This window comes from Choloepus didactylus, chromosome 9, assembly GCF_015220235.1.
Source record: "Choloepus didactylus isolate mChoDid1 chromosome 9, mChoDid1.pri, whole genome shotgun sequence".
Lineage (NCBI taxonomy): Eukaryota > Metazoa > Chordata > Mammalia > Pilosa > Megalonychidae > Choloepus > Choloepus didactylus.
The window spans coordinates 6,572,813-6,597,995 of NC_051315.1; the positions used below are offsets into that span (position 1 = coordinate 6,572,813).

At 48.9% G+C, this 25,183-nt stretch overlaps 1 protein-coding gene across 2 annotated transcripts in view; it reads right to left on the reverse strand.

Annotated features, from left to right (window-relative positions):
- Window positions 1–25,183, reverse strand: part of MYO7B (myosin VIIB) — a 90,261-nt gene that overhangs the window by 54,481 nt on the left and 10,597 nt on the right. For both annotated transcript variants that reach the window (XR_005218707.1, XM_037848846.1), the window contains exons 2-9: window positions 24,586–24,626; window positions 16,377–16,490; window positions 15,282–15,434; window positions 12,036–12,220; window positions 8,821–8,942; window positions 4,263–4,405; window positions 2,282–2,395; window positions 581–734 (exon numbers count right to left, since the gene is read on the reverse strand). Coding sequence is in view for 1 of the 2 variants with exons in the window: in XM_037848846.1 (XP_037704774.1) it covers window positions 581–734; window positions 2,282–2,395; window positions 4,263–4,405; window positions 8,821–8,942; window positions 12,036–12,220; window positions 15,282–15,434; window positions 16,377–16,490; window positions 24,586–24,603 (1,003 nt within the window). In the remaining variant the exon portion in view is untranslated. The remainder of the gene's footprint in view (window positions 1–580; window positions 735–2,281; window positions 2,396–4,262; window positions 4,406–8,820; window positions 8,943–12,035; window positions 12,221–15,281; window positions 15,435–16,376; window positions 16,491–24,585; window positions 24,627–25,183) is intronic.

The following is a 25,183-nucleotide window of genomic DNA, read 5'->3' on the forward strand; positions in this document are numbered from 1 at the left end:
CTGTTCTCATCACTCTGTATGTCCCTGCCTCTCTATGCCACCTTCTGAAGATCCTGAGCTCTCTGGGTGCAGAGACCAGGCTTCATTCATCTCGAAATTTCCCACACCAAGCACAGGGCTGGGGGAATGTTTGCTAAGGGAGCATCAGGTTGAAGAAGCCAGAGAGTGCACCAGGGCTTATGGGTGCATGATGTAAGATTCACCCTCCTCCCTTCTGCACCCACTCAGACATTACTAATCAGAGCTTGAGTCTGGAGCTCCCTGCCCTCCCACTTGGAGGTTTATGGCCTTTCTTTCATGGTTTTTGCAGCGTTGCCTTGTGCTAGGTGCACCCTCCCCTTGGTCCCTGTCCCCAGCCTTCTCTGCCTGCCCTGTCTCCGGGTGGAGGTGTGACTGAGAGGTGGGGAGGTGCAGACAGAGCCAAGCCAGCTGCGAGATTGTTCACACAAGCACACGGCCTGCAAAGAGGTCCCAGACCATGGCCAGGCCCCACCCGCTCCCTCGGGCCTCAGTTTCTTGTCTGTGCAAAGTCAGGGACTTCTGCTCTTTTTGCCCCAGCCTTGTCTCCTCCCAGTGTTACCCGTGAACTCCACGTTCCCCAGGTGGAGGATGGCTGCCAGGAGCTTGCTGAGGTCCCAGTGCTCGGCGTCAGAGAACATGAGGATCTTCATGGCTGAGCGGACGTGGGCGTAGTCCTGGGCATCGTCAAGCCCCTCGCATGAGGTACAGCTGCCCTGTAGGACAGGGCACAGCAGCTTACCAGGGCCTACCTGAGGCACCCCAGGTCATGGTGGCAGGGTGGCAGAGAGGCAGCTCGGCCCAGCCCAGCCCCAGCTCCTCCATCCTAGGGCCAGCAAGGTGGAGACGCTCCAGGCCACCGGCCTCCCAGGCTCGGGCTGACCCTGAGCAGCCCAGGCAACGCCCAAGTTCCCCTGGAGGTGGGACCAGGATTCATGGACGTGCCTGGGCTGCGCAGTGAGACCCTGGTCATGGCACCTAGCTTTCCTGAGCCTCGATTTCCTCAATAAAAACTGGAGAGATCGGTATACCAGGGGCTCTGAAGATCAGAGACCGTATTGAGACAGAGCCCTGAACCAGACCTGGCACCAAGCAGGGACACAGCAGATATTCACTAGTTGTTCATGTACATCACAGGCGTCCTGCCAGACCCACCACAGCCTGGAAGGGGGTTGTTCACAAGGTCTACTGCTCTACCCTTGTCTCCACTACTCTAGTCTCTGGTACCCCAGTATTCCAATCCTGAGTGCTCTAGACCCTAGTACTCCAACACCCTAACACTCCAATACCCTAGTACTCCAATACCCCAGTCTCTGGTGCCCCAGCACTCCAAAACACTATTACTCTAATACCTGAGTACTCCAATATCCTAGCACTCCAATGCTTCAGTCTCTGTGCCCCAGTACTCCAATACCACAGTCTCTGGTGCTCCAGTCCTCAAATAACCCAGTGCTCCAATGACCCAGCACTCCAATGCCATAGTACTCCAACACCTTAGTACTCCAATATCCTGGTACTGCAATACCCTAGTGCTCTACACCCCACTTTCTGGTACCCCAGTACTGTAATACCCTAGTACACTCATACCATAGTCTCTGGTACCCTAGAATTCCAATATCCCAGTACTCTAATACCCTAGTAATCCAATACTCTAGGCAGTGGGATGCAGGGTGGGGGGACAGCAAGGCCCCTGCTTTGTCTCCCTTCTAGGGCATCTATGAGGAAGGGCGATTGGACATGAACTCAAGGACAGGTGGGGTGTTGAGATGACACCCCCTGCCCCACTGGAGTGACCTGGAGCGTTTTGCTCAGTGGGAACCAAAGGAAGTTTAGGTTTGTGGGACAGGATAGGGTCATCTTGGGGTGTAAAGTAACCTCCATGTGACAGCAGGAAAGTCTGTATGTTGATGCACAATTGTGAAGGGATACTGGAGACAGAGACATGTGGAAGGGAATGGAAAAACGAACCCCTGGCCTCAGCCTTGGGACAGGGCCAGAGTTTGGGCTTTCCTGCAGCTGAAAGCCAAGGGTTGGAGCAGGAACTAGCCCTTCTTCTTAAACCTGGGCTACTTTCTCCTGTGCTTTAAGAGGAGAGAAGAGAAGAGTAAAGAGGGAGGAAAAGAAGGGGAAGGAGGGAAAAGGAGGGGGGGAGAAAGGAAAGGAGGAGAGGGAACAAGAGAGAAGGGGAGAGGAGGGGAGAGGATGAGAATGAAGAGGAGAGGAGGGGAGAGGGAGGGGAGAGGAGGGCAGGGGCTGGCCTCACCATGGTGAGGTAGTGGTACTCTGAGGTCGTCCCGAGGCCCAGCAACTTCTTCTCCTCGGGTCTCATCCCCATGAGCATGCAGTAGAAGATGTGGTAGTTGCGCTCCTCCGGGGCCTGCAGGGAGGGTATTCCCAAGAGACGGTTGTAAGCAAAAGAGCCACAGGCCTGCCTCCCCTGCCCCTGTTCCAGCCTCAGCTCCAAGGTCTCCCATGACAAGGGTGGGCCTGGCTGCTGTCTGTCCTCATGTTGGGCCCCAAAGGCTGGCTCATCCCGACAGCTGGGAGCTGCAGGTACCACCACGGCAGCCTCGTCATGACCGGGACTCATCTGCACCCCAGCCACCCACGGCCCGAGACCTGCACCCAGGGCCCCCCAGCAGGTGAGCAGTGCCAGGACTCCCACCCAGGGCTCAGTGACCTGAAACCCACCTGCTCACCCCTGACAGCTGATGTCCACAGGTCACTTTAGCCTTCAATATTTTCCAACGCAATTTATGAATGCATTCCCAGTGCAGAAATTTCCAACAATCCAAAGTATACAATGTTAAGGTGAGAGTTTCCCTTCACCCTGCCCCCGTTCCTAAAATTCCTCTCCTCTCCCTCCCCAGAACCACTCAAAAGTTCTGTGTTTCTTTCCAGATATTTTTAATGAATTTATGTACAGTATATTAAAATATATTATTTTTCCTCCTTTTTTTTTTTAACACAAAAGGGATCATCCTGAACATACTGGGTTTTTAATAATTTTTTCCCATCCTTGTGTGTTGGCCATCTTTCCACACAGACCTCCCCATCCTTAATTCTGCCCAGCATCCCACAGGACAGATGGGCCATCATTTTTTAACTGTTCTCTTCTCATGGACTGGGCTAGTTTCCAGCCTGTTGACCAAGTTCCTGTCCATTTGGAGTAGCCAGTTCCCTGACCTCACCAACCACTGTGTGAAGAACTACAAGCTTCTGGAGAAGGCAAGCTTCAAGGTCAGGAAGCCCCCACCACTCTCTGTCTCTGGGGCCCTGGGCAAGTCGCTCAACTAACCTGGACTCTGTTTCCCCATCTGTACAATGGGGATCACGAGCCCAACTCTCCTGGTTGTTGTGGCGATCAAATGCGATAACACAGGAGAAAACGCCTGGCACCAGCCAGGGGTCACTGCACGTGAGCTTCCTTCTCCAGCTTTCCATGTGGTGCCAGGTGGCCTGCCCCTCCTCACACAGCCCCAAGCCCTCTCTGTTGGGGGCTCTCCCCTCTTTGGCCCTTGCTGTGTGTGTGTGTGCACGTGTGCATGTGCATGTGTGTGTGTGAGTGCTCGTGTGTCAGAGGTAAGCCACCATAGCAGAGCACCCTCCCTGACAAGGCTGTGCTAATTCTGATGTTGTGGGTGCCACTCATTGGGGTCCATTCCTGACTAGCTAAGGTGAAAAATGAACCTGTGGTTTCAAAAAGTATTAAGAATTTCAAGATGGCAGCAGCAGAGTGGGTCCCTTCTGAGCACGGGGCCCTGTGTGACAGCACAGTCACACCTGTGAAGCCAGCTCTGCTCCCTGCCACTAATTTCCCAGCCACATGGTCTTCCAGACACCATCATCTAGCTCCCTGCCATGGCCTCAGCACACCACAGGACATACCCCACCCAGCCCTAGAATTAATCCTAGGAGAGGTGAGGAGTTGTAGGCACCAAAGAGTGAAGAAAATTAGATGGAAGAAAATTTCAAAACGGAGAAAATCTTATTTGTTTTCCTGAAACACTGGAGAAGGGCCATCGTTATCTGATTCTGGGGTCCCCTGGCCCATCTCATGGGAAGGCCAGAGTTCCATGGGAATGCCTGTGGGGGGTTGGGGAGGTCCCTAGCAAGGAGGGAAAGAGGGAAAAGAGGACGGGATGGCCTGCTCCAAGTCTCCCCGAATCCCACTCCCCAACAGAGGTTTCCCCAGACTGGTGGGTCTTGGGGCCAATACCACTCCCTACAGGCAGAGGTCTCACCTGCCGGCAGACCCGGGATTTCTCCAGGAGAAACTGCTCAATGCGGGCACCCTCGATCACTCCACTGCGGTTGAAGTAGATGTCAATGTACTTCCCAAAACGGCTCGAGTTGTCATTGCGGATTGTCTTGGCATTTCCGAAAGCTGAGGGGGAGAGGATGATGCCATAATGAGAACAGAGAGGAGAAAATTTACTTTGGCAGGGTCATCCAGGAAGACTTCTCGGAGGTGGCAGCAGCTGGGCCCAGAATTGAAGGATGGGTAGGATTTCACCAGACAGCTATGGCAGCCAAGGGCATGCTAAGTATGTAAAGTGTAGGTACAGGTCTGGAGGTCAGAAAGTATGGGCTGTGCATGCAGATAGGGGAATTTGGCTGGCACATTGGCTACAGGAGGAAAGCAGTAGAAGAGGGACTGGTCTACTTAGACCATGTGCCAGGCCATAATACAAACCTTGACAAATTTAAAAGGATAGAAATAATTCAAAGTAAGTTCTCTGAACACAATGGAAAGATATTAGAAATCAATAACAGAAAAAAAATTGGGAAAACCCGCAAATATGTGGAAATTAAATAACACACTCCTAAATAAATCAATGGTCAATGTGGAAATCAAAAGGGAAGCCAGAAAATACTTTGGGATGCATGAAGATGAGGACATCATATAGCAAATGTATATGGGGTGCAGCTAAAGCATTGCTTGAGGCATATTTATAACTGTAAGCATCTACACTTAAAAAGATCACAAATCAATAACTTAACCTCAAGAAACATGAAAAAAAGAGCAAAGTAAACCTAAAACAAGCAGAAGGAAGAATACAGTAGAGTAGAGTGGAAATTAATGAAATAGAGAAATAGAAAAGTAATAGAGAAAATCAGTGAGACTGAAAGTTGGGTCTTTGAAAAGATCAACAAAACTAACAAACCTTTAGCTAGATTGACTAAGAAAAAAAGAGAGAAGACTCAAATTTCTGGAATCAGAAATGAAAGAGGAGGCATTACTATCATCCTGACAGATAGAAAGGATTTCAAAGGAAAACTGCAAACAACTGTATGCCAATAACTAAAATAACTTACAAATTCCTAGAAAGACACAAACTACTGAAACCAACTCAAGAAGAAACAGACAATTGGAATAGACCTATCACAAGTCAAGATATTGAATTAGTAATAAAAAAAATTACCTACAAAAAAATACCAGGCCCTGATGATTTCACTTGTGAATTCTACCAAATGCTTCAAGAATTGATACCAATTCTTCTCAAACGCTTCCAAAAGAGAGAGAGAGAGAGAGAGAGAGAGAGAAGGGAACATTTCCCAACCTATTTTATGAGGCCAAAGATATCACAAGAAAATAAAACTGCAGGCCAATATCTCTTATGAATACAGATGCAAAAATCCTTGACAAAACACTACCAAACAAAATCCAACAACATATACAAATAATTATATAGCATGACTAAGTGGGATTTATCCCAGGATGCAAGGATGATTTAACATCTTAACATCAATTAATGTACTATATCATATCAATAGAACAAAAACACAAAATCACACAATCGTTTCAATAGATGCAGATAGAACATTTGACAGAATCCAACATCTTTTCATAATAAAAACACTCAACAGACTAAAAATAGAAGGTAACTTCCTCAACCTGTTATAGGGCATCTAAAAAAATCCACAGCTAACTTCATGCTTAATAGTGAAAGACTGGATGTGTTCTCTCTAAGATTAGGAGCAAGACAAGGATGTCTGCTCTCGCTACTTCTATTCAACATTGTACTGGAGGTTCTAGCCAGAGCAATTAGGCAAGAAAAAGAAATAAAACCTATCCAAATTGGAAAGGAAGAGGGAAAACAACCTCTATTTGCAGATTACATGATCTTGTATATAGAAAGTGCTTAGGAATCCACTACAAAAATATTAGAACTAATAAATTATTTCAGTAAGGTTGCAGGATATAAGATGATTATACAAAAATAAACTATATTTCTAAACACTTGCAATGAACACTATGAACAAGAAATCAAGGAAACTATTCCATTTAGAATGGCATCAAAAAGAATAAAATACTTAGGAATAAGGTTAACCAAAGAAGTGAAAAACTTACTCTCTGAACACTCTAAAACATTGTTGAAATAAATGAAAGAAGATCTAAATAAATGGAAAAGCATCCCATGTTCATGGATCAGAAGACTTAATATTGTTAAGATGGCAATACTCCTTAAATTGATCTACAGATTCAACACAACCCCTTACCAGAATCCCAAGTGACTTCTTTGTAGAAATTAAGTTGATTCTAAACTTTGTATGGAATTGTAAGGGACTCTAAATAGCCAAAGCAATCTTGGAAAAAAAGAACAAAGATGGAGAACCCAGGCTTCCCAATTTCAAAACTTACAACAAATCAATGGTAATCAAGAGAGTGTGGTACTGGTACAAGGGAAAACATAGATTAATGGAATAATTGAAAGTTTCAGAAATAAAACCATGTGTCTATAGACAACTGATTTTCAACAAGAGTGCTAAGACCATTCGAAGGAGAAAAGAGTCTTTCAGGAAATGGTGCTGGGACAACTGAACAGCTATATGCCAAAGGATGATGTTTGACCCTTACCTTTTGTTATACAAGAATTAACTCAAAATGGATGAAAGACAACTATAAAAGTCTAAACTATAAAACTCTTAGAAGAAAACATAGGAGAAAGTTTCATGATTTCAGATTTCACAAAGGAGTCTTAGATATGACACAAAAAGCATGAACAACAAAAGAAAAAATAGATAAATTAGATTTCATCAAAATTAAAAAATTTTATGGAAAAACCTTTTTTCAAAGGACATCATCAAGAAAATGAAAAGACAAATCAAACAATAGAAGACAATATTGGCAAATCATCTATCTGATAAGGAAATGGTATTCAGAATACATAAAGAACACTTACAACTCAATAATAATTAAAAAAAGACAAATGACCCAATTTTAAAATGGGCAAAGAATCTGAATAAAATTTCTGCATGGAAGACATACAAATAACCAATAAGCACATAAAAAGATGCTCTGTGTATTAGTCATCAGAGAAGTACAAACCAAAACCACAATGAGATACCACTTCTTATATAATAGGATGGTTAGAATAAAAAAGTCAGACAATAACAAGTGTTGCTGTGGATGTGGAGAAATCAGAACCTAAAACACTACTTGTGGGAATGTAAAATGGTGCAGCCATTTCTGAAAAGTCTGGCAGTTCCTGAAATGATTAAACATAAAGTTACCATATGACCCAGCATTTTCACTCCTAGGTTTACACCAAAGAGAAATGTGTACATGAAACTTGAACATGAATGGTTATAGCAGCATTGTTCTTAACAGCCAAAAGATGGAAACAATCCAAATGTGCATCAACAGTGGTATATGGAGTCAATAGAATTTTATTCAGCCATGAAAAAATGAAATACTGATACATGCTACAAGGATGAATCCTGAAAACTTCATGCTGGGTGAAAGAAGCTGGACATAAAAGACCATGTATGATATGATTCCATTCATATGAAATGTCCAGAACAGGGAAATCTATGGAAATAGAAAGTTTATTAGTGGTTGCCAAGGGTGGGGATGAGGGATTGGGGGAATGAAAGGTGATAACTAAAGGATATGGAGTTTCTTTTGGAGGTGATGAAATACTCTAAAATCGTGGTGATGATTGCACATATCTGTGAATACGCTGATAAAACATTGAATTGTACAGTTTGGGTGAATTGTGTGGTGTGTGAACTATATCTCAATCAAACTGTTATAAGTTTTGGAAAAAAGGGAAGGGAAGGGGAAGGGGAAGAGGATGGGGAAGGGGAAGGAATGGAATGCAATGCAATGCAATGGAATGGAATGGAATGGAGAAAAAAGAACTTGCTGCTCAGCTGTGGGGATGCCATTGGCTGACAGCCCTGGGGCCGAGGTCACACTGTTCTGGCTGCCCCAGGAAGGCGTTCGAGAGCCTGGTTATTTTGCAGAACTCCTCCAAGGGGCTGTGCTTGCTCCTGAGCTCCCTACCAGGTTGGCCAAGCCTTTGTCAGCTCCATATGGCGGCTCAAGTCTGCTTCCTCACCTCCCATCTTTCCTAAGTATCCCATTGCACCCCAGTCCAAAGGCTGTTCCTGCACAGTCCTGCTTCCTCGCTCTTTATCTTCCCCAGGGGTGGAACCTCAACAAACCTCTTGCAGTCCTAACTTCATCTCAGCATCTGCTTCCCAGAGAGCCAAACTGACACACCCTGCATTTCCCAAATGTATTTGCTCTCAGAGTCCCTTATGAAGGACAACGTGTTCCCATCCTGGGAGAACACACTTAGTGAAGGCTTGCTGCATCTCTCTCCTCTTGCAGCTGCCTGGCAGCACCCACATGTGCTGTCCACCCAGCGCTCGTCTCCCCAGGAATGGCTGAAGGCTTGCGGTCTGTCCTGGGCCATGCTTCATCCACCTTCTCTTACGAGCTCCTCGCAGCAGGAAGCTTCCAGCCCAGCAGGGCCCGGGGAGTGGGGCCAGTCCCTAGGGGACCCTTACCTTCCAGGATGGGGTTGGCCTCCAGGACCTGCTGCTCGATCCACGAATGCTGGCCGCTGACGGTGGCCAGGAACTGCAGGATGAGCTTGGTGGTCTCCGTCTTCCCAGCTCCAGACTCACCACTGCAAAGAGGGTGTGCAGGGGTGTGTGTCAAGAGAGAGCCCTCCGCAAATGCACCATGGGTCCGTTCTTGGGGTCAGGTGGAACAGGGAAGCCCTCTCCCCTGCCAACATCCCACTGCCTTGGGGTCCCAGCCTGTGTGTGTTATATGAGTTATTGGCATGTTTCCCTTTTCCTTCCCTGCTTGGCTGTAAGCTTCTTGGCTGCAAGTTGTTTCTGGATTATTCCATAGTGAGCAGCACAGGGCTGGCTCAGGGCTCAGTACACATTGATGAGTAAAGGGGACAGCACAGCGCTTTCCCACTGACATCTCCGTGAACAAACAGTGCATGCAGGTGACAAGAGGGGGCACTGAAGAGTCCCTTTGGAAAACAATTCGGCATGGGGGACACAAATCTTATGAATTACTCCTCCCTGGTAGCTTAAGGAAATTGTCCTTAATTCAGAAAAAAAGCTTTCCATGACAAGCTTTCTGCTCATGACAGCATTATTTATTTATCACTTTAATTATGGAAAACTTAAAGTGTCCTGAATAGGAGAAATTGATTATGGTACATCCAGTCGGAGAATCTCATGCAGCCATTAGAACTAAGCCTACAAAGGGTTTGCAGTAACATGGAAAATGCATGAAACATGTTGGTAGTATTTGGGATCATTTTAACCAAGTGAATGCGGAGAAGCATTTTCTTTTTAAAAAAAAAAAAAATCCAGTAAATTTTTTCCTGAAAATTTCTAACATTGTCTTAAGTGACATGTATTCATTTCATAGTGGTGAGACATGGAAACTAGTTTCTTAAAATTTACTTAGGAAGTTTGAGTTAAACTCGCACATAGCACACACTCAGGTTAGCAGTATAGCAACATGAATATTGCTGTTATTATTATTACCACTTTAAAATATTACTTTTTTATAAATTATTTTTATTATGGAAAATTTCAAATATTACAAATGTAGGCAAAATTGTATGTTCTCTTACCAATGAAGTGTAGCCCACAGACTCACAGCATCACCTTGCTAGAGATGCAGAATCCTGGGCCCCACCCTCACCTGCTGAATCAGAATTCTGCATTTTCACAAACTCTCCAGGGCGTTCATGTGCACTTTAACATTTGCATAATAAATGTTATATTTATATGTTTATTTATATGGAATAAACATTTCCCATGGCCCAGCTTCAACTCCTGGCCTATTTAATTCTATCCCATTTCTCTGCTTCTGTACTATTTTGAATTAGTAGATAGAAATTAAATCCTAGATAGATAGTATTTCATCTGAAACTATCACTTTTTTAAAATGTTATGATCAAACATCCACCATCCGTATGTGAGCAGTCAAGTTAGATCAACAAATCTCCACTGATGGTCAAGGACTCTATATGAATTACAGAAACCCACCCAGGTGTTTTTGTTTTGTGTTCTGAAATAATTTCAGACTTAGAAGACTGTTGCAAAAATAATACAAAATGCAGACAGAGAACTCCAACATACCCCCCCACCCAGATACTCAAATCCACCAAATTTAATGTTGTGCCACATTTGACATATAATTCTATCTCCATCTGTTTGTCTATCCATCTAGCTATCTATCTATGGTCTAAATATTTTCGAGTAGGTTGTACACATCTTGCCCCTTGAACACATAATACTGGCATATACATTTCCTAAGAGTAAGGATGTTCACTGATATAACCACCTTAAGCACAGTTTTCAAGTTCAAGCACTTCACCATTGATAGAAAAAGTTTCAGTCTATATTCCAATTTTTCCATATGTCCCAGGAATGTCCTTTTGGTGCCCAGGCATTCTTACAAGCACAAGCTCATCAAGCAACCCTCCAACACAGAGAGGGAAGCTGAGGTCCGAGACTTCCTCACAGCCCCCTGGGGGAGTGAGGGCAGGAGGAGAACCCAGTGTGTCCACCTGCAGTGTGGGTTTCTGTTCCGTACACCAGGCTGCAGGAGGTATAACCAGCTGAGGACATGAGTAACTCTCCGAGAAGAGGGGGCGAAGCACCCAGCTCTCTCCTTGGCACAAAAATTCATTCCTTTCACTCCCAGAGAAGCAGAAATCAGCCCAACACACTCTCTGTCTTTCCCTCTCCTTCTCCAGACCTCTGAGTTTAAACTCATCCTTAACAGCTGGGTGTCGCTGGGTGTAGGTTTCCTCAACAAATGGGAATAAGAATGTCTACTTCTGGGGGTTGCTGAACACAATAAGTATGATACCGTGTGTTTTAGGACTACACTTTGGCCTCTGTTCAGACATCCCCTACTCAGAGAACCCTAAAGCAGCAGCCCCCATCGCTGTTGCCCTTTTCCCTGGCTTCATTTTTCTTCAAAGCGGTTACTACCTGACTAAAGATTTGCTTATTTGTCATCTGTCTCCCCTTTTAGAATGTATGTTCCATGAGGGAGGGAACTGAGTTCCTCTCGTTTGCTACTGTCTCCCCAGTGTTAGGACTGTGGGGTCACGGAGAAGGGGAGCAATAAAGCCTTGGACGAACAAATGAATGAACGATGCTGTTAAAGCACCAGGCAGTGCCTCGGAGGCAGCCCCACTCCACCTCCCTTTCTGCCTCACGGCTCTTCCCCTGGTGCCAAGGGGGGCTTGTGCTCACCGGAAGGAGATGAGGGCAGACCCCCTGCACAGCTGCGGGCAGCACACAGCCCCTCTGGGCCCGGCCTCTGGGATCTGTCTCCTGGAGTCACCCCCACCCTCGTGCTCACCTGCGGCCTGCCCTGAGGTTTCGGAGATGAGCCCTCACCTGTTAGACCCCTGTGTCTCCAAGCACCTATCCTAGGCCACGGGAAGACCCCTCTCCATCCTTCGTTCCTAGTCTCAGTAAACATTGCACATCCTGGAAAGACCAGGTTCTGAAGGCAGGAAGCCTGGGAGGGCCTCCTCGGGCGCAGGTGACCCAGCTCCGGGCGATGCAGGGTGTCTGCAGTTGAATAGAGAGAGCCCCTAAAGCACGTGGCCTGTGCGGCTGGTCAGGAGAGGGAGAGAGAGGGAAAGGGGGGCTTTCCGGCCTCCTAAGCGGCTCCCCCTTTACCAGATGCACAGAGGCATCCCCAGGAAGGTGGGGACCCCTCCCACCTGATGATGCAGCACTGGTCCCTCTTGTTTCTCTTCATGTTGAAGTAGCAGCTGTCCGCGATGGCGAAGATGTGCGGGGGCAGGGCGCCCCCGGGGCAGTCGTAGTACAGCTGCACCTGCTCCCGGGTGTAGAGGGGCAGCGCCTGGAAGGGGTTCACCGCCACCAGGATGGAGCCCGTGTAGGTCTGCGGGGGGAGCGGGTGGTGAGCGAGCTGCCGGGACCCAGCCGGGGGAGCCACGCAGCCGCTCAGACTCTTCCTCAGGAAGATGGGAGACATGTAAATAAGACGGTCATCGATAAATGCTTAGCGGCATGCCCGGTGCTTGGAAGGGGTGCCCTAAATTCGGGCTAGCTGTCAGAAGTGACACCTCTTCCCCCGCCTCCCCTGGCCCTCCTTAGGGGGACCCCACAGGGAGGATGAAGTTCCCCAAGGAAAGCCTGTCCTTACGACAGGCAGCAGCTGGCTGGGAGCACAGCCCACAAATGTTCATGAGCATCCACGATGCGCCAGCTGCGAGTCCGAGATTTGGGGAGCAAGGTCCTGCTCTTGGGGGGGCTTTCGCTCCAGCAGGTGGGGGGAATGAGACAAGGCAGCCAGGTCATGGGGCCTCAGGGTGATGGGAAGTGGCCTGGGTTGTGTTCTAAGGGCTGGAAGTCACTGGGGGCTTGGTGGTGCGGTGGGGGACTGTGATATGAGCCCATTAGTGTAACCTCAAGGAGCTGGGTGGAAGGGGGCAGGCCTGGGCAGAGATGGGCGAGAGCTGAGAAGCGACAGATTCTGGGTGCATTTGGAGGTGGACTGAGGATTTGGTGAGGGGATGAGAAGGGGAGGGAGGGCTTAAAACACCTGGACACCAGCTGTGGGCACAGATGCCAGCTGACCCCCCAGCCTCAGTGTTAACTTTTCTAGCTGCGGCATTAAGGTGAGGTCTGGGGGTTTCCTGAGGGAGGGTCCCGGACCGCCTGGGTGGGTCCAGGGTGCCCCGTAGGCTGGAGCCGGGGGTGTTGACCAGTTGGAGCTTCCCCTTACTTTAGCTTTAACGGTTCAGCCAGGTCTGACAGGTGACCCCCCACTGGGCCCGAGGACAGGGTGGTGGATGGACAGTCAGCCTCAGATTCCAGATGGGGGGATGGCTGGGATGTTCCAGAAGGCACAGGGACAGCCATGGGCTTCCAGGGACCAGGGCCTGTGCCAGCCTCTGGGGGCCTGGAACCTGCTCCCAGGAAGCAGGAACCTGGCCCTCCTGGGCTGCTCACCTCCGGACCCTGCTCTGGCCCTGCCTCTACCATCTCTAACCCTTTTGGCTTCCTCTCCCATCTCAACCCAAGCTCGTCCTTGATTCCCAACCCACGTGCATTGACTGCCTTGGGCCCCTCGGGACAAGCCCTCCCTCCTGGGACCCCAGCTCAGGGTCGACCTGCTCATCGGGACCCCTCAAGAGGCCTGGCTGCCTCTCTGGGGGTGGGACAGGGACAGCCACTCCCAACAAATCCCGGGACCCTCCATGTCTTGGTTTTTCATTTAAAAATTGGAAAGGCCTGCACCCGTGGGTTCAGGGGCTGCATCAGCCACATGACGTAATACATGCACCAGCGCTTTGGGAAGTAGAGCGTGCAATTCGGTGTAGCGTATTGCTGCCATCCGTCCCAGGAGCTGGGAGCTACAGGCAGCCTGAGCTGGCTTCTGTTCTCCTCCTCCAGGGGCCGCCTGCTTCTGCCCTCCCACCCGTCCCCTGCTCAGCGTGGCCGGCTCCCTCCCTGACTCCTCTGAGCAGCCCAGAGGTAATAGCTGGTTCCAGCCAGAGGAGCCCACCCTCCTTCCACAGGGGCTCAGATGGGGAGAGACTTCCCTAGGACACCCACTTGGACACAGGGCAGCCAGGGGAGCCGTGGCCCCAGGCCCTGCAGGGAATCCTGCATTATACAGGGATGGAAACCTTAGGGTTGGAGCAAACATCCCATCCTCTGCCCGGCTTTGGGAGAAATGACCCACTGGAGCACGATGAAACACGTGGCTGGTGTTTGTCCCCAGTTCTTGGGGAGGTTGCCTCGGATCTGTGGAATTTCCCGTGACGGCAGTGTCTTTTGTTTCTCTTGGAGGACCCTGGAGCATGCCTGAGAGTTTATGCTAAGGAGATGGCTCAGGGTGGGCTGGGGCACCAGCAAGACCAACCTCGTGTAGGGGCTGGGGGCTTTTAGCTCACTGCCCCCTCCCCAACATCTGGGAGGTAAATTCAACCACGTGGACGTCCATTCCATCAACCCTGCCTGCATAATGAGACCCCATATGATCTTGGGGAGCCCGAGGCCCCAGTGAGCTTCCACGACTGATTAGACACATCTCTGGACCAGGACAGTGACACATTCTGACTCCACGTGGAGAGGACACAGAGGCTTGCGGCTGAGACACCCCCTCCCCACCCCAGACCTCGCCTGAGGCCTCTGATCTTTTGGCTTCTCCTTACTTGCATCCTTTTACTACGATAAAGCTATAATCCTAAATTGAGCATTTTCCGTGAGTCATTCTGGAGCATTACTGGGCCCAAGGGGGTGGTGGGAACCCCTGAATTTGTAGCCAGTTGTTCAGAAGTATGGGTAGCCTTAGAGGCCCCCTGAATCTTGAGATTGAGGGGGCATCCTATAGAGTCAGCCTACCTCTGGGCAGTTCCGAGTCAGAATTGAATTGAGGTGGGTTTGTGCAATATTTGCAATTGGTGTCAGAAGCTGTTGGAAGCCAGCAGAAGTTTGGGATGACTCATACCCATCCATCTACCATCCCACCTGCTGGGTTGTGACCCCAGGGCCCCAGTCCTCACACCTGCACAGGGGGACAGGGGTCTTCTGTCTTGGCCATGTGCCCAGGAAGGTGGCGGGCAGAGGACCTGGGCCCTCACGGCAGACCTTCTACTCAGCCAGAGACAAGGGAAGGGCCCTGAGTGAGTGCCTGCTGTGTACCAGGCACTGCACTGCCACCGTCCACATCAGCTTTCCACGCCCTTCCAGAGGGCCTCGCTACCCAGCTTCTCTTGATGGGAAGCGGAGCAGAAGGGCTAGCGACTGGCCTGCACCCCAGCCAGGGGTGGGGGGAGCGGGAAGGACCAGGCATGTCTGGCTCCACCCCTCTGCTGGTTGTGCCCTTCCCTGACTAGGGGGTCAACATGTGTGGACCAAGAAGCCCCACCACCATCATGGGGAGAGGGCAGACTATCCCTCAGGGGGCCCCGGGAACCAAGCGCCGCACTCACGTAGATCTTGTGCTGCTGGTAGCGAATCAGCAGGTTGTGCACCATGCTGGCCTCGTTCAGGTCCCCCAGGCAGATCATGTCATCCACGCCCTGGGCCAGGTTGGGGTGCATTGGACTCAGGGCACCACCATCCTCCACGAGGACCCAGTATTCCTGAAACAGAGGGTGCCAGGGTGCAGAGTCCCCCGAGAGCCCGTCTCCCACACCCCTCGCCTCCCAGCCCTCTGCAGGGAGGCGGCCCCTGGGGTCAAAGCCCCTGGCCAGGTCAGCGTGGGGTTACAGCCAGGGTACACAGACCTGGGGCCCAGCCAGCCTGCAGCTGGGGCTCTGCACGTGTCCAGGGCCAGGGGTCAATTTACAGCTGGTGCAGGGTGGGGGTGGGGGCTCACAGGTTGTTGCAATAACAGTGTGCAAGTAAAGGGCTTTTAAAACTGCGCAGCATTATAGAAACAGGAGATATTGTTATTATTTTAAGCTGGGAAGTGGCTTCCATAATATGGAGCTCAAGGGCCACAGTCTAGAACCTTCTCTGTGGTGGCCGAGTCTCTGCGTGTCGGCAGTGCCCAGTTGCTGAAGAGGGCTGCCCGAGGAGGGGTCACGTGGCCAGTTGGGGCTTGCGGGCTGGACCCTTTGCCCTGCTTGCCCACCCCCACTTCTCACCCATTGGGGTCCTGCCCTTTGCCCTTGGGGCAAGAGCCTTGGAAGATGAGCTGGATGCCCGGCACCGCACTGCCACCCCAGGCCCCTGCCTCCCACCTGTGCTGCCTTCTCCCTCCCTCCTGGACCCTCTTCCCGTGGACCCACCATGCAGCCTGCCTTCCTGCCTTTCTTGGCCTTCCAGCTCCCCTGCCTTTACTTTGCAAACCAGCTTCTGCCCAGCCATTTCCCACTTGACTCCACCCTGCACCCCTAACTGTACTAGTTTTCTCCAGCTGCCAGCTCACCCCTGTGCTGTCATGATAGGAAACACTTCCCAATACAGACAAACCCTGTCCACCATGATGGATTCCACCATGAGTCTGTCCCATCTAGGGTAGGAGCAGCGCCTGAGAGGGCTGGTGGAGGGCTGGGCTGAGAGGGCCCCGGGTCACTGACCTTCCCCTCGTCGTCCTCCACCAAGACCTTGCCTGGCTTCGTGTCTTTGATGACGCCCCCAATGGCCACGTCAGCCGTGTTGGCAGAAGAGGGGTTCAGCCACACGTGGTCACCCTGGTGGGGGCAGAGAAGACAGTGGTCCGATTCTGGCCCGCCTTTCCCTTCCTCCCCCAGACATGCCCGGGTCACCCACACCACTGGCTGCACAGCCTTCTCTTCCGATTCTGTCTCATCTCAGGGAATGAGCTGGCCAAGGACAGGGGCCGTGTCTTACACCACAGAACCTCCGACAAACAAAAACAACACGGGGCACTGACAACGGGCACGCCAAGAAACACCTGTCCACACATGCTCACAGCAGCACTATTCAAAAAGCCAAGAAGTGGAAACAGCCCTAATGCCCATCAGCAGATGAATGGATGAACAGCATGTGGTCTCTACATATACAATGGGATATGGTTCAGCCATAGAAACCAATGAAGTACTGGTGTAGTCTCCAGTGTGGATGGATCTTGTAAACTTTATGCTGGGTAAACAAATCCAGACAAAAAAGACCACATGTATGATTCCATCTGTATGAAATATTTGGAATAAGCAAACCCATAGAAGAATAAAGCAGACAGGTGGTTGCCAGGGCCTGTGTGGGGAAAGTGACTGCTTAATAGTGTCAAAAGAAACAAAACAAAATAGTTACAATGGCCAAGAGATTTAAAATGGAGTCGGGAGGTCATTCTGGTGGTTACTCTTATGTAAATTTTGGTCACATATCCCAAACTGCCAAAGCGCGCAAATCCTCAAGCCACAACATTCCTCAAAACTCTGAGGACATCCAGACACCAAATGCAAACCACAAGCCAACTATCAGTAAACCATCAGTAAACTATCTAGCCTGAAGGACGTTTGGAGCACCCCAAATATCCACCAACCCCAAACAATTTATGTAATCTTCTTCTTTCTCTTTAAAATCCCTTGCCTGGAAGTGCCAAGAAGGGACATGATTTGGGTTGCTACCCAGATCTGTGCTCCCTGAATTGCAATTCTAAGACCCTGTGCCAGTTTGGATGTATTATGTCCCCCGAAATACCATGTTCTTTGATGCAGTCTTGTAGTGGCGGACGTATTAGTGTTGATTAGGTTGGAACCTATTAATTGAGTGTTTCCATGGAGATGTGACTCAATCAACTGTGGGCAAGACCTTTGATTAGGTAATTTCCATGGAGGTGTGTCCCCACCCATTCAGCATGGATCTTGATTGGTTACTTGAGTACTTTAAAAAGGCTGGCAAACAGAAGGAACTCAGAGCAACTGAGAGTGACATTTTGGAGAAGAGTTACAGCTGAGAGACATTTTGAAGATGGCCATTGAAAGCAGATTTGCTGACACTTTGGGGATGTTATTCCAGTGTTTGCTCCAGAGAAGCTAAGAGAGAACAAAATGCCCCAAGAGCAACATTTTGAAGAATGCACAGGAGCTGAGAGAAGAGCTGGAACACAACCCAGGATCAGCAGATGTCAACCACATGCCTTCTGAGCTAACAGAGGTTTTCTGGATGCCAATGGCCTTTCTCCAGAGAAGGTACCCTATTGTAGATGCCTTACCTTGGACACTTTATGGCCTTAAGACTGTAACTGTGTAACCAAATAGACCCCCTTTATAAAAGCCAATCCATTTCTGGTGTTTTGCATAACGGCAGCATTAGCAAACCAGAACAGACCACAACTAAACACCTTGATAGTCTCGCCGCTCAGTTTGCTATTTTTCAGTTGACAGTGGGGATGGGGTTTCCTTTTGGGGTAATGAAAATGTCCTGGAACCAGACAGAGGTGATGGCTGCACAGCACTGTGAATGCACTAAACGCCTATAATAGTGTGACATTTATATCACGTGTATTTTACTATAATTTTAAAAATTCAGATTCTGATTCATTAGCTGGCGGTGAGGGTATTCTGCATTTCCAACAAGCTCCCAAGTGATGCTAATGCTGCTGATTTGCAAAGGGTCTAGAACACACTTGGTGATACTATTTTATGTGTTCACAGATTGAAGTTGACCATGCTGATGCCATGACTGTTTTCCTGTGTTTCCAGACATTATGGACCATTGGACAGCCTGAGCTCAAATCTCACCCTTTGTTCCTCCTGGCTCCATGACCCCCGAGCTTAGGGGTCCCCAAGTGCAGGTGTCCTCATGGGAATAGGAGTTTATTGTCTACCACACATGCTTAAAGGAATTGATCTGTGAAAAGTCTTAGCAGACTTTTGGGTAACTTTGGGCACGGTAAGTGTCGAACCCAGGTCTGGCCTATTGCATAGCAAGGTCACTTGAGCACTGTATTGTATTTCCTTTCCAGTCTTCATTGCAGTTAAATGTTCTTTATTATTATCCATTCTTTTCATACCCCACCTATGATGGTTAGATTCATGTGTCAACTTGGTCAGGTGATGGTACCCAGCTGTCTGGTCAAGCAAGCACTGGTCTAACCGTTGCTGCAAGGACATTTGTGGCTGGTTAATAAACCAACAAGCTGGTTTATTAAATCATCAGTCAATTGGCTGCAGCTGTGACTGATTACATCAATGAAGGGCGTGTCTTCCACAATGAGAGAATGCAATCAGCTGGATTTAATGCAATCAGTTGAAGACTTTTAAGCAAGAAAGTTAGAGGAGCTTCACTTCTTCTTTGACTCACCAGAGAAGCATTTCCTGAGGAGTTTGTCAAAGTTGCCAGTTTGTTTCCTGAGTTCATTGAACACGTTCATCGAAATTGCCAGTTCATTGCGTGAGGAGTTCATCGAACATCTTCATTGGATTTGCCAGTCTGCTGCCTGCCCTATGGAATTTGGACTCGTGCATACCCACAGTTGCGTGAGACACTTTTATAAATCTTATATTTATAGATATCTCTTGTTGATTCTGTTTCCCTAGAGAACCCTAAATAATACACCCACCTAATTGCATAAGTGATGAAAAGTTAACTTTCAGTAAAGTACATTGAAAGATTTCCGATTCGAGGATGGCAGCAAGAGGTCAGGTTACCACTGTTTCCACTCGGAAATCACCCACAAGCTGCTGGGAGCATGAGAAGCAGAAGAAAACACCATCCTCAGTGAAACTAGGAGATGGCTGAGCACTTAAACCCTGAAGCAGGCAGATGAGCTGCCAGGAGGTACAGGAGGAAGCTGAAAAGACGGCCCCAGCTGCAGATTTCAGAAAGATTCTGCAAAGTTCCCTTCCCCAAGGTGGAGTCATATCCCTACGTGCAAAACAGCATCTCTGGCTCTGGGATGGGGGCACTGGGCATCAATGGGAGCTTCCCTGGCCGGGTTTGGCTCTAAGAAACAGGTGAGCTGTGTTTGCAGGAAAGGTGACACCTCGTGAATAGCCCCATGGTACCTAAATCCACTGGCTGGGGAGAAGGAAAACAACTAGCTTGCATACCGAGTCTCTGCTACCCTATGACATGGCACTGACCCCACATGATCCCCCTGCTGATCCAAGAAAGCTCATCCCATCCAAACAGGAGTAATCCAGAAGGAAAAGCAAAGGTCTGCACACCGAGATAATAACAGCCAAAAGGCAGAAAGGGTGAGTAACACTCACCAGAGAAAAAGAGGCACAGGGCAGAGGAAAACCGTGGCCTAATACTTCACCATGAGGTATAAAAACGTACTGAAGGGCAGATCAGAGGCAGAAGAGCTCAGAAATTAGATGGTGGGAGAACTGAAAAGGACGAGACACAAGTCAGCAGAGCTCAAGAAAGAAGTGGAGGAAAAGAAATGAACACAGTCCAGAAATGAAAGCAAAATTGAAAATAACAGGCAAATAGGCACCACTAAATATATAGGGTCATAGAAGATGAGAAGCAGGAGAGTGAACAAAGTGACATGGAAATAAAAAAATTTTTTAATTGCGAGGATTAGTGCAGGAGGTGCCAGTGACAGGTGAGTGACAGGTGGGCCACGGGAAGACAGTACTCCCGTCTCAATGTCGCAGGTCAACAGCTCTGGGAGAGATTTCTTCCTAAAGAGGAAATCGATCAAACACCTGATGAGCTGGAATATTTTGAAAGGAGATAGACACACTTGGGTTAAAGTAGTGATAAGTACAGAGAAAACTAAGCAAATGGGGAAAGACAATTATAAACTCTAGCAAAGGAAAGGATGAGTACTTAGAGTGCACCACGTGCCTCAAGGGAGACTGGTATTTGCTTAAATAATAACAAATTCAACCCTGTATGTGGAGCCGATCACGATTAGGATTTAGGCATTTGGGGAGGACGGAAAGACAGGAAGTGTGTGTATGAGTGCTGGGGAGGCACGAGAGCCGGAACTAAGTTTTCTTACCTAGTGGGACGTCAACAGATGATGCCTAAAGCCAAATAGTTGAGCAGCACTATAAACACATTCTTTGGAGACAGAGGGAATAATTAAAGGAATCAGCTAGCAGGTTGACGGTGATCACGTCTGGGGAAGAGGAAATGGGAGCTGACTCTTTAAACTGTGGGTCTACACGACTTCATAAAAATAAAAACTAAGTTAAAAAAAATAGCAAGGAACAGTTCCAACAAGAAGCAATAAACTAGCCAGAGCAACCTACTTCACTCAGGGACCTGATTAAATTGTACCCAAGAATTAAGACTCAACAAATGATTATAGTTACGGGATCATGATACAGATGCCTTTTCACTTTCTAGTGTATTGTAGAATAGCCGAAAGTAAACACCCGAAGCGGCTGAAACTCACTGAACTGTGACCCAGATGCCTTGATCTTTGATGATGATGCTTTATTGTATAACTATATAATCTTTACCTTGTAACTGTAAAGCCTCGTGATACCCGTGACTGGTCCTGCTTTACCCCCTTATCTTGTTTTACAACTTTGAAGCCTTATGATCACTAGACATCCCTTAAATGTTTATTAATGAAGGAACTTGAGTCAGCCCAGAACTAACCCACCCCAACTCCTAGGCTATCTTACTAGACAAAGCTGATTCTAACCAAAATTGGCCCATCTGACATGTGCAGTAGCATAAAACTTAACCTATAAGTGACCGATACCTCATTATAATACTAAAAATCATGCCCATCATCATGTTAAGGCTGCCATTTTCATACATACATTCTGTGACCAAGCATGAAATCAATCTGCACAGGCTCAATAATTAGATCATCTCTAGACTTGTCACCTCAAGCCACTGTACTCATTATTCTAAACCTGTTGTCTTTGAATGCTAGAAAACTCTCAGAGTTACTGGCATTTGGGGAGACAAATCTGAAGCCCACAAGTCTTCTGTTCTCCTTGCATCACACTTTGCAATAAAAGCTCTTTCTCTCTTTGAAACCCTGGTGTCATAGATTGGCTGTTATGTGCATTTGGGCAGCAAACCTGGTCTAGCAACAAAATCATGTCAGAAATCCCAGAGACCCAGGAAAAGTTATTTCTTAGAAAAAGGTTGAAATCCCAGCATGAGTGATTGCAGTGTGCAGCGGAAACAGCTGGCAAATCACCAAAGTGAGACGATAAAATGTCCAAGGCAGACGATGGACATCTCACAGCAAAACAGACATTAACCCGAGGTGTAAAAAATACAAGAGACCATTTCCAATCCAGACCTAGCAATGAGGTGTCAGCCTGGCGTGAGCTGGAAGAATAAATAAGAGAGCTGGAATGTGACTTTTGTTCACTCTGCTTGGCCAACGCTCCCTAGGAAATGAATGAAAAGCCCAGAGGCAAAAGGAGAGATTCTTCCTGAACTCAATCAGCAGAAAAACGCAACTCTGCAAAAACAGGTGAATCGTGAAAAGAGTGAATGGGAAGAGAAAATGCAGAAGCTGTCAGCTGCAAAGAAAGTAAAAGTCCATATTGCAATTCAAGACATAGAGGATGAGTTACATTGCTCTTTGTGATATATACTCAACACTGGTGGCCGCTCATGCAGCAGAAAGATCTTTGCTGGAGATTAGGTGGAGCTGCCAGGAGGGGAAGAGATTGCTACAAGAGAACCCAAAGACCCGAAGCCATGAACAACCCACTCCCAGAGGCCTGGCCCTCAGCTGGTTTCACACTGTTATCTCCTGGGATGGGAGAGCTCTGCTCTGCTGACCATGAACCACCCACTGTGTCTTTCTCTTCCCCTGGTAGAAGAGATGGGCCTAGAGGAGTTCCGTGTCCATGAATGGGTCAATGAGGAATCTCCAGCAGAGGGTCCTCTGCTCCAAACCCTAGTGCAGGCCATCAATAGACACACGGAAGCAGGGACAGATGGCATGGCCACCACCAGGACTAAGAACCCGTGCCTGATCACTGAACCATCTCCACATCTGTGAAGATCTCAGTTCTCTAGCTCTTTGCTCTCCCTGGGTTCCTCCTGGACCTTCTCCTCCAAGCTTGAGAGCATATTGCCTGGCTTTCTCCTAGAGCACCAGGATTTGAACCCAGGGCACTCCGGTTCTAAGAGTTGGTAGTGAGAGAGGACCAAGTCTTGAAGGCGAGACAGGGTGTAGGAAGCTTGGAGGAGTTGGCGTCAGCTGACTGGGGCCTCAGGTGGCTGGCTCACCTGGGATCCCCGCCCCTCAGGTAAGCTGCCGCTGTGCCTCCCCCATGCCCAGGGAGGGCTCCCCCAGCTTGGAAAGGGCACTGCCACTGATGTCCTGGGGAATTCTCTCAGACAGTCCCATGCTCATTTATTTGATAAAACTGAGGTCCAGAGAACCAGAGGGGCCCAGGTGAGGCCACCCAGCAAGCTCCTGGCAGCTGTGCCCAAGCCGGGAGCTTCGGGAAAAGCACGATCAGTGGCTGCTGGAGAGACACCCACCTCCCTCCCAGTCCAGGGCACACTTTTCAAATTTGAAGGTCAAGGCTCTCTGGCTCAACTCCTATTTTAAGTGTACTGGAAGACAGTTCTCCAGTGTAGGGAGTTCCACCACTAACTGCTTTTAAAAATGAAGACTCTCTCCATGAGATGTAGTTATGCAACGGGTTCAAATTTTCTTAATGACAGAGGTGAGAGTAAAAATGAAAGCCCCCTTGATGCCAGAGGTCCTGTGTTCTATTCCCTACTTGATGTTCCACAGGCTCTGGGACTTTGTGCTGAGTCATGTGGCCTCTCTGAGCCTCAGTTTCCCCTTCCGTGGAAAGGGGCAATTTCATGGGGCCGTTATGAAGGTGTGAGCTGGGGCTCGGATAGCACCCAGCACGGAGAAGTCACTGAAAAACTGTCCATCAGTTCTCAGCTGGTGGTGCTAAGTTCTAATATTTGGGATTTCGGTAGCCTAAAAACTTGCAACCTGAAAGCTTATACAATGCATGTCCTCTCTCCAGCCTAAAGTAGCCTTATCTCCACCTTTTCCAAGATGGAACCAAACATCCATAGTTGCCCTGGATACCAGAGGGGTCGGTGCTGATCTGACCCCTGATATGGGCCCCTTTGGGCAGTGTAGGTTCAGCAGCTGCCAGGAGACGCCAGCTGCTTTGCAGCTTTGCACTTGGGAGGAGAAACTGTGGGGCATTTTGTTACCAAACAGGACTTTGCAGCCCTGACTGGCTTCCCTGGTTTTGTGGAACATGGGTTGGTGGGATTCTGGAAGGAGGGTAGGATGTCCCGGCCAGTTTGGGACTCCCCCACCACAGCCCCTGCACGTCTGTCTCACTGCTCACTCACCACTCTGGGTTGTCTGGATGTCTGTCTGTCCACCTGTGATCCCTATCCCCCTCCCCAACCCCCGGGGCAGGGCAGGGTCTCAGTCTTGTCATTTGCCACAGCTCAGGGCTGGGTATAGAATGGACAGAGACAGGCCGAGCTACTGTGCATCTCCCTAAGGATCGGGCGGGCTCTCAGCCCCCAGGAAGTCTATGCAGAAGCCAGAAATGGAGATTTGGCCAGGGTCTGATTTCCCACCCTCCTTTGTTGCCAGTTTTCTCTGGGCAAGCTCCTGCCACTGCCCCAGGAGATACCGAATGCCAAATCCCTTCATCAAGGCCTTTGGGGCCCTGGGTATAGGTGAAGATGTGTATGAAGGGGCAGCAAGCGACCACAGCCCAGGCGATGGCCAAACTCATCCCTAGACCTGTCTCATTCTGCCAACTCTTGGGTCACTGACATTTTCCCTATACGGTCTCCTGGCTTCTCCCCTTCTTTCCTTGGGCATGATTTAACTCAGTCTAGGGCAACTTCCAGACAACCCCTAGATCCAAGAGATGCGATTCTTACCAGCCGGAAAGCCGACATCCTGAGCCAGCAGCACACACAGCCTGTAAGCAGAGAGAAAGCAGACAATCAGAACCCCCACATTCCCCCGACGTGGAACCCCGAGAGGGCAGGGGCTGTGTTGGTTCATCACCTCCTCTCCAAGGAGCCCAGCTCCAGAAACTATGTTTGAGTAAATGAATGAATGAGTCAAAGTTCCATCCAAAAGGGAACAAAATCCTTTCTCAATGTCTTTGGTTCTAGCTCATCTTTATTGAATGTTTATTTCTCACTCAGCACGGGACTAGACGCAGGGAGCGTGGTGGTTCCAAACGGATTTGACACAGTTCCTGTCACCCAGAAGCCCACACTTTATCTGGTCAGACATCCATGGACACCCACAGATGAGTTGCATCCTTCATCTAAAGCTCACAGCAGCCCCAAAATGGGGTGCTCCCCCTTTCATAGATGAGGCTCAGCAAAGGAAAGCTTCTGCAGTTGACCAGGAACACTGCTGGGAATGGAACTCGAATCTGCCTTGGGCTGAGCCCCCCCCTCAAAGTCCTTTGGGAGCACCCCAAGGATGACTCACTGTCAGCAGGTGGAGGAGGGAGGGCAGGAC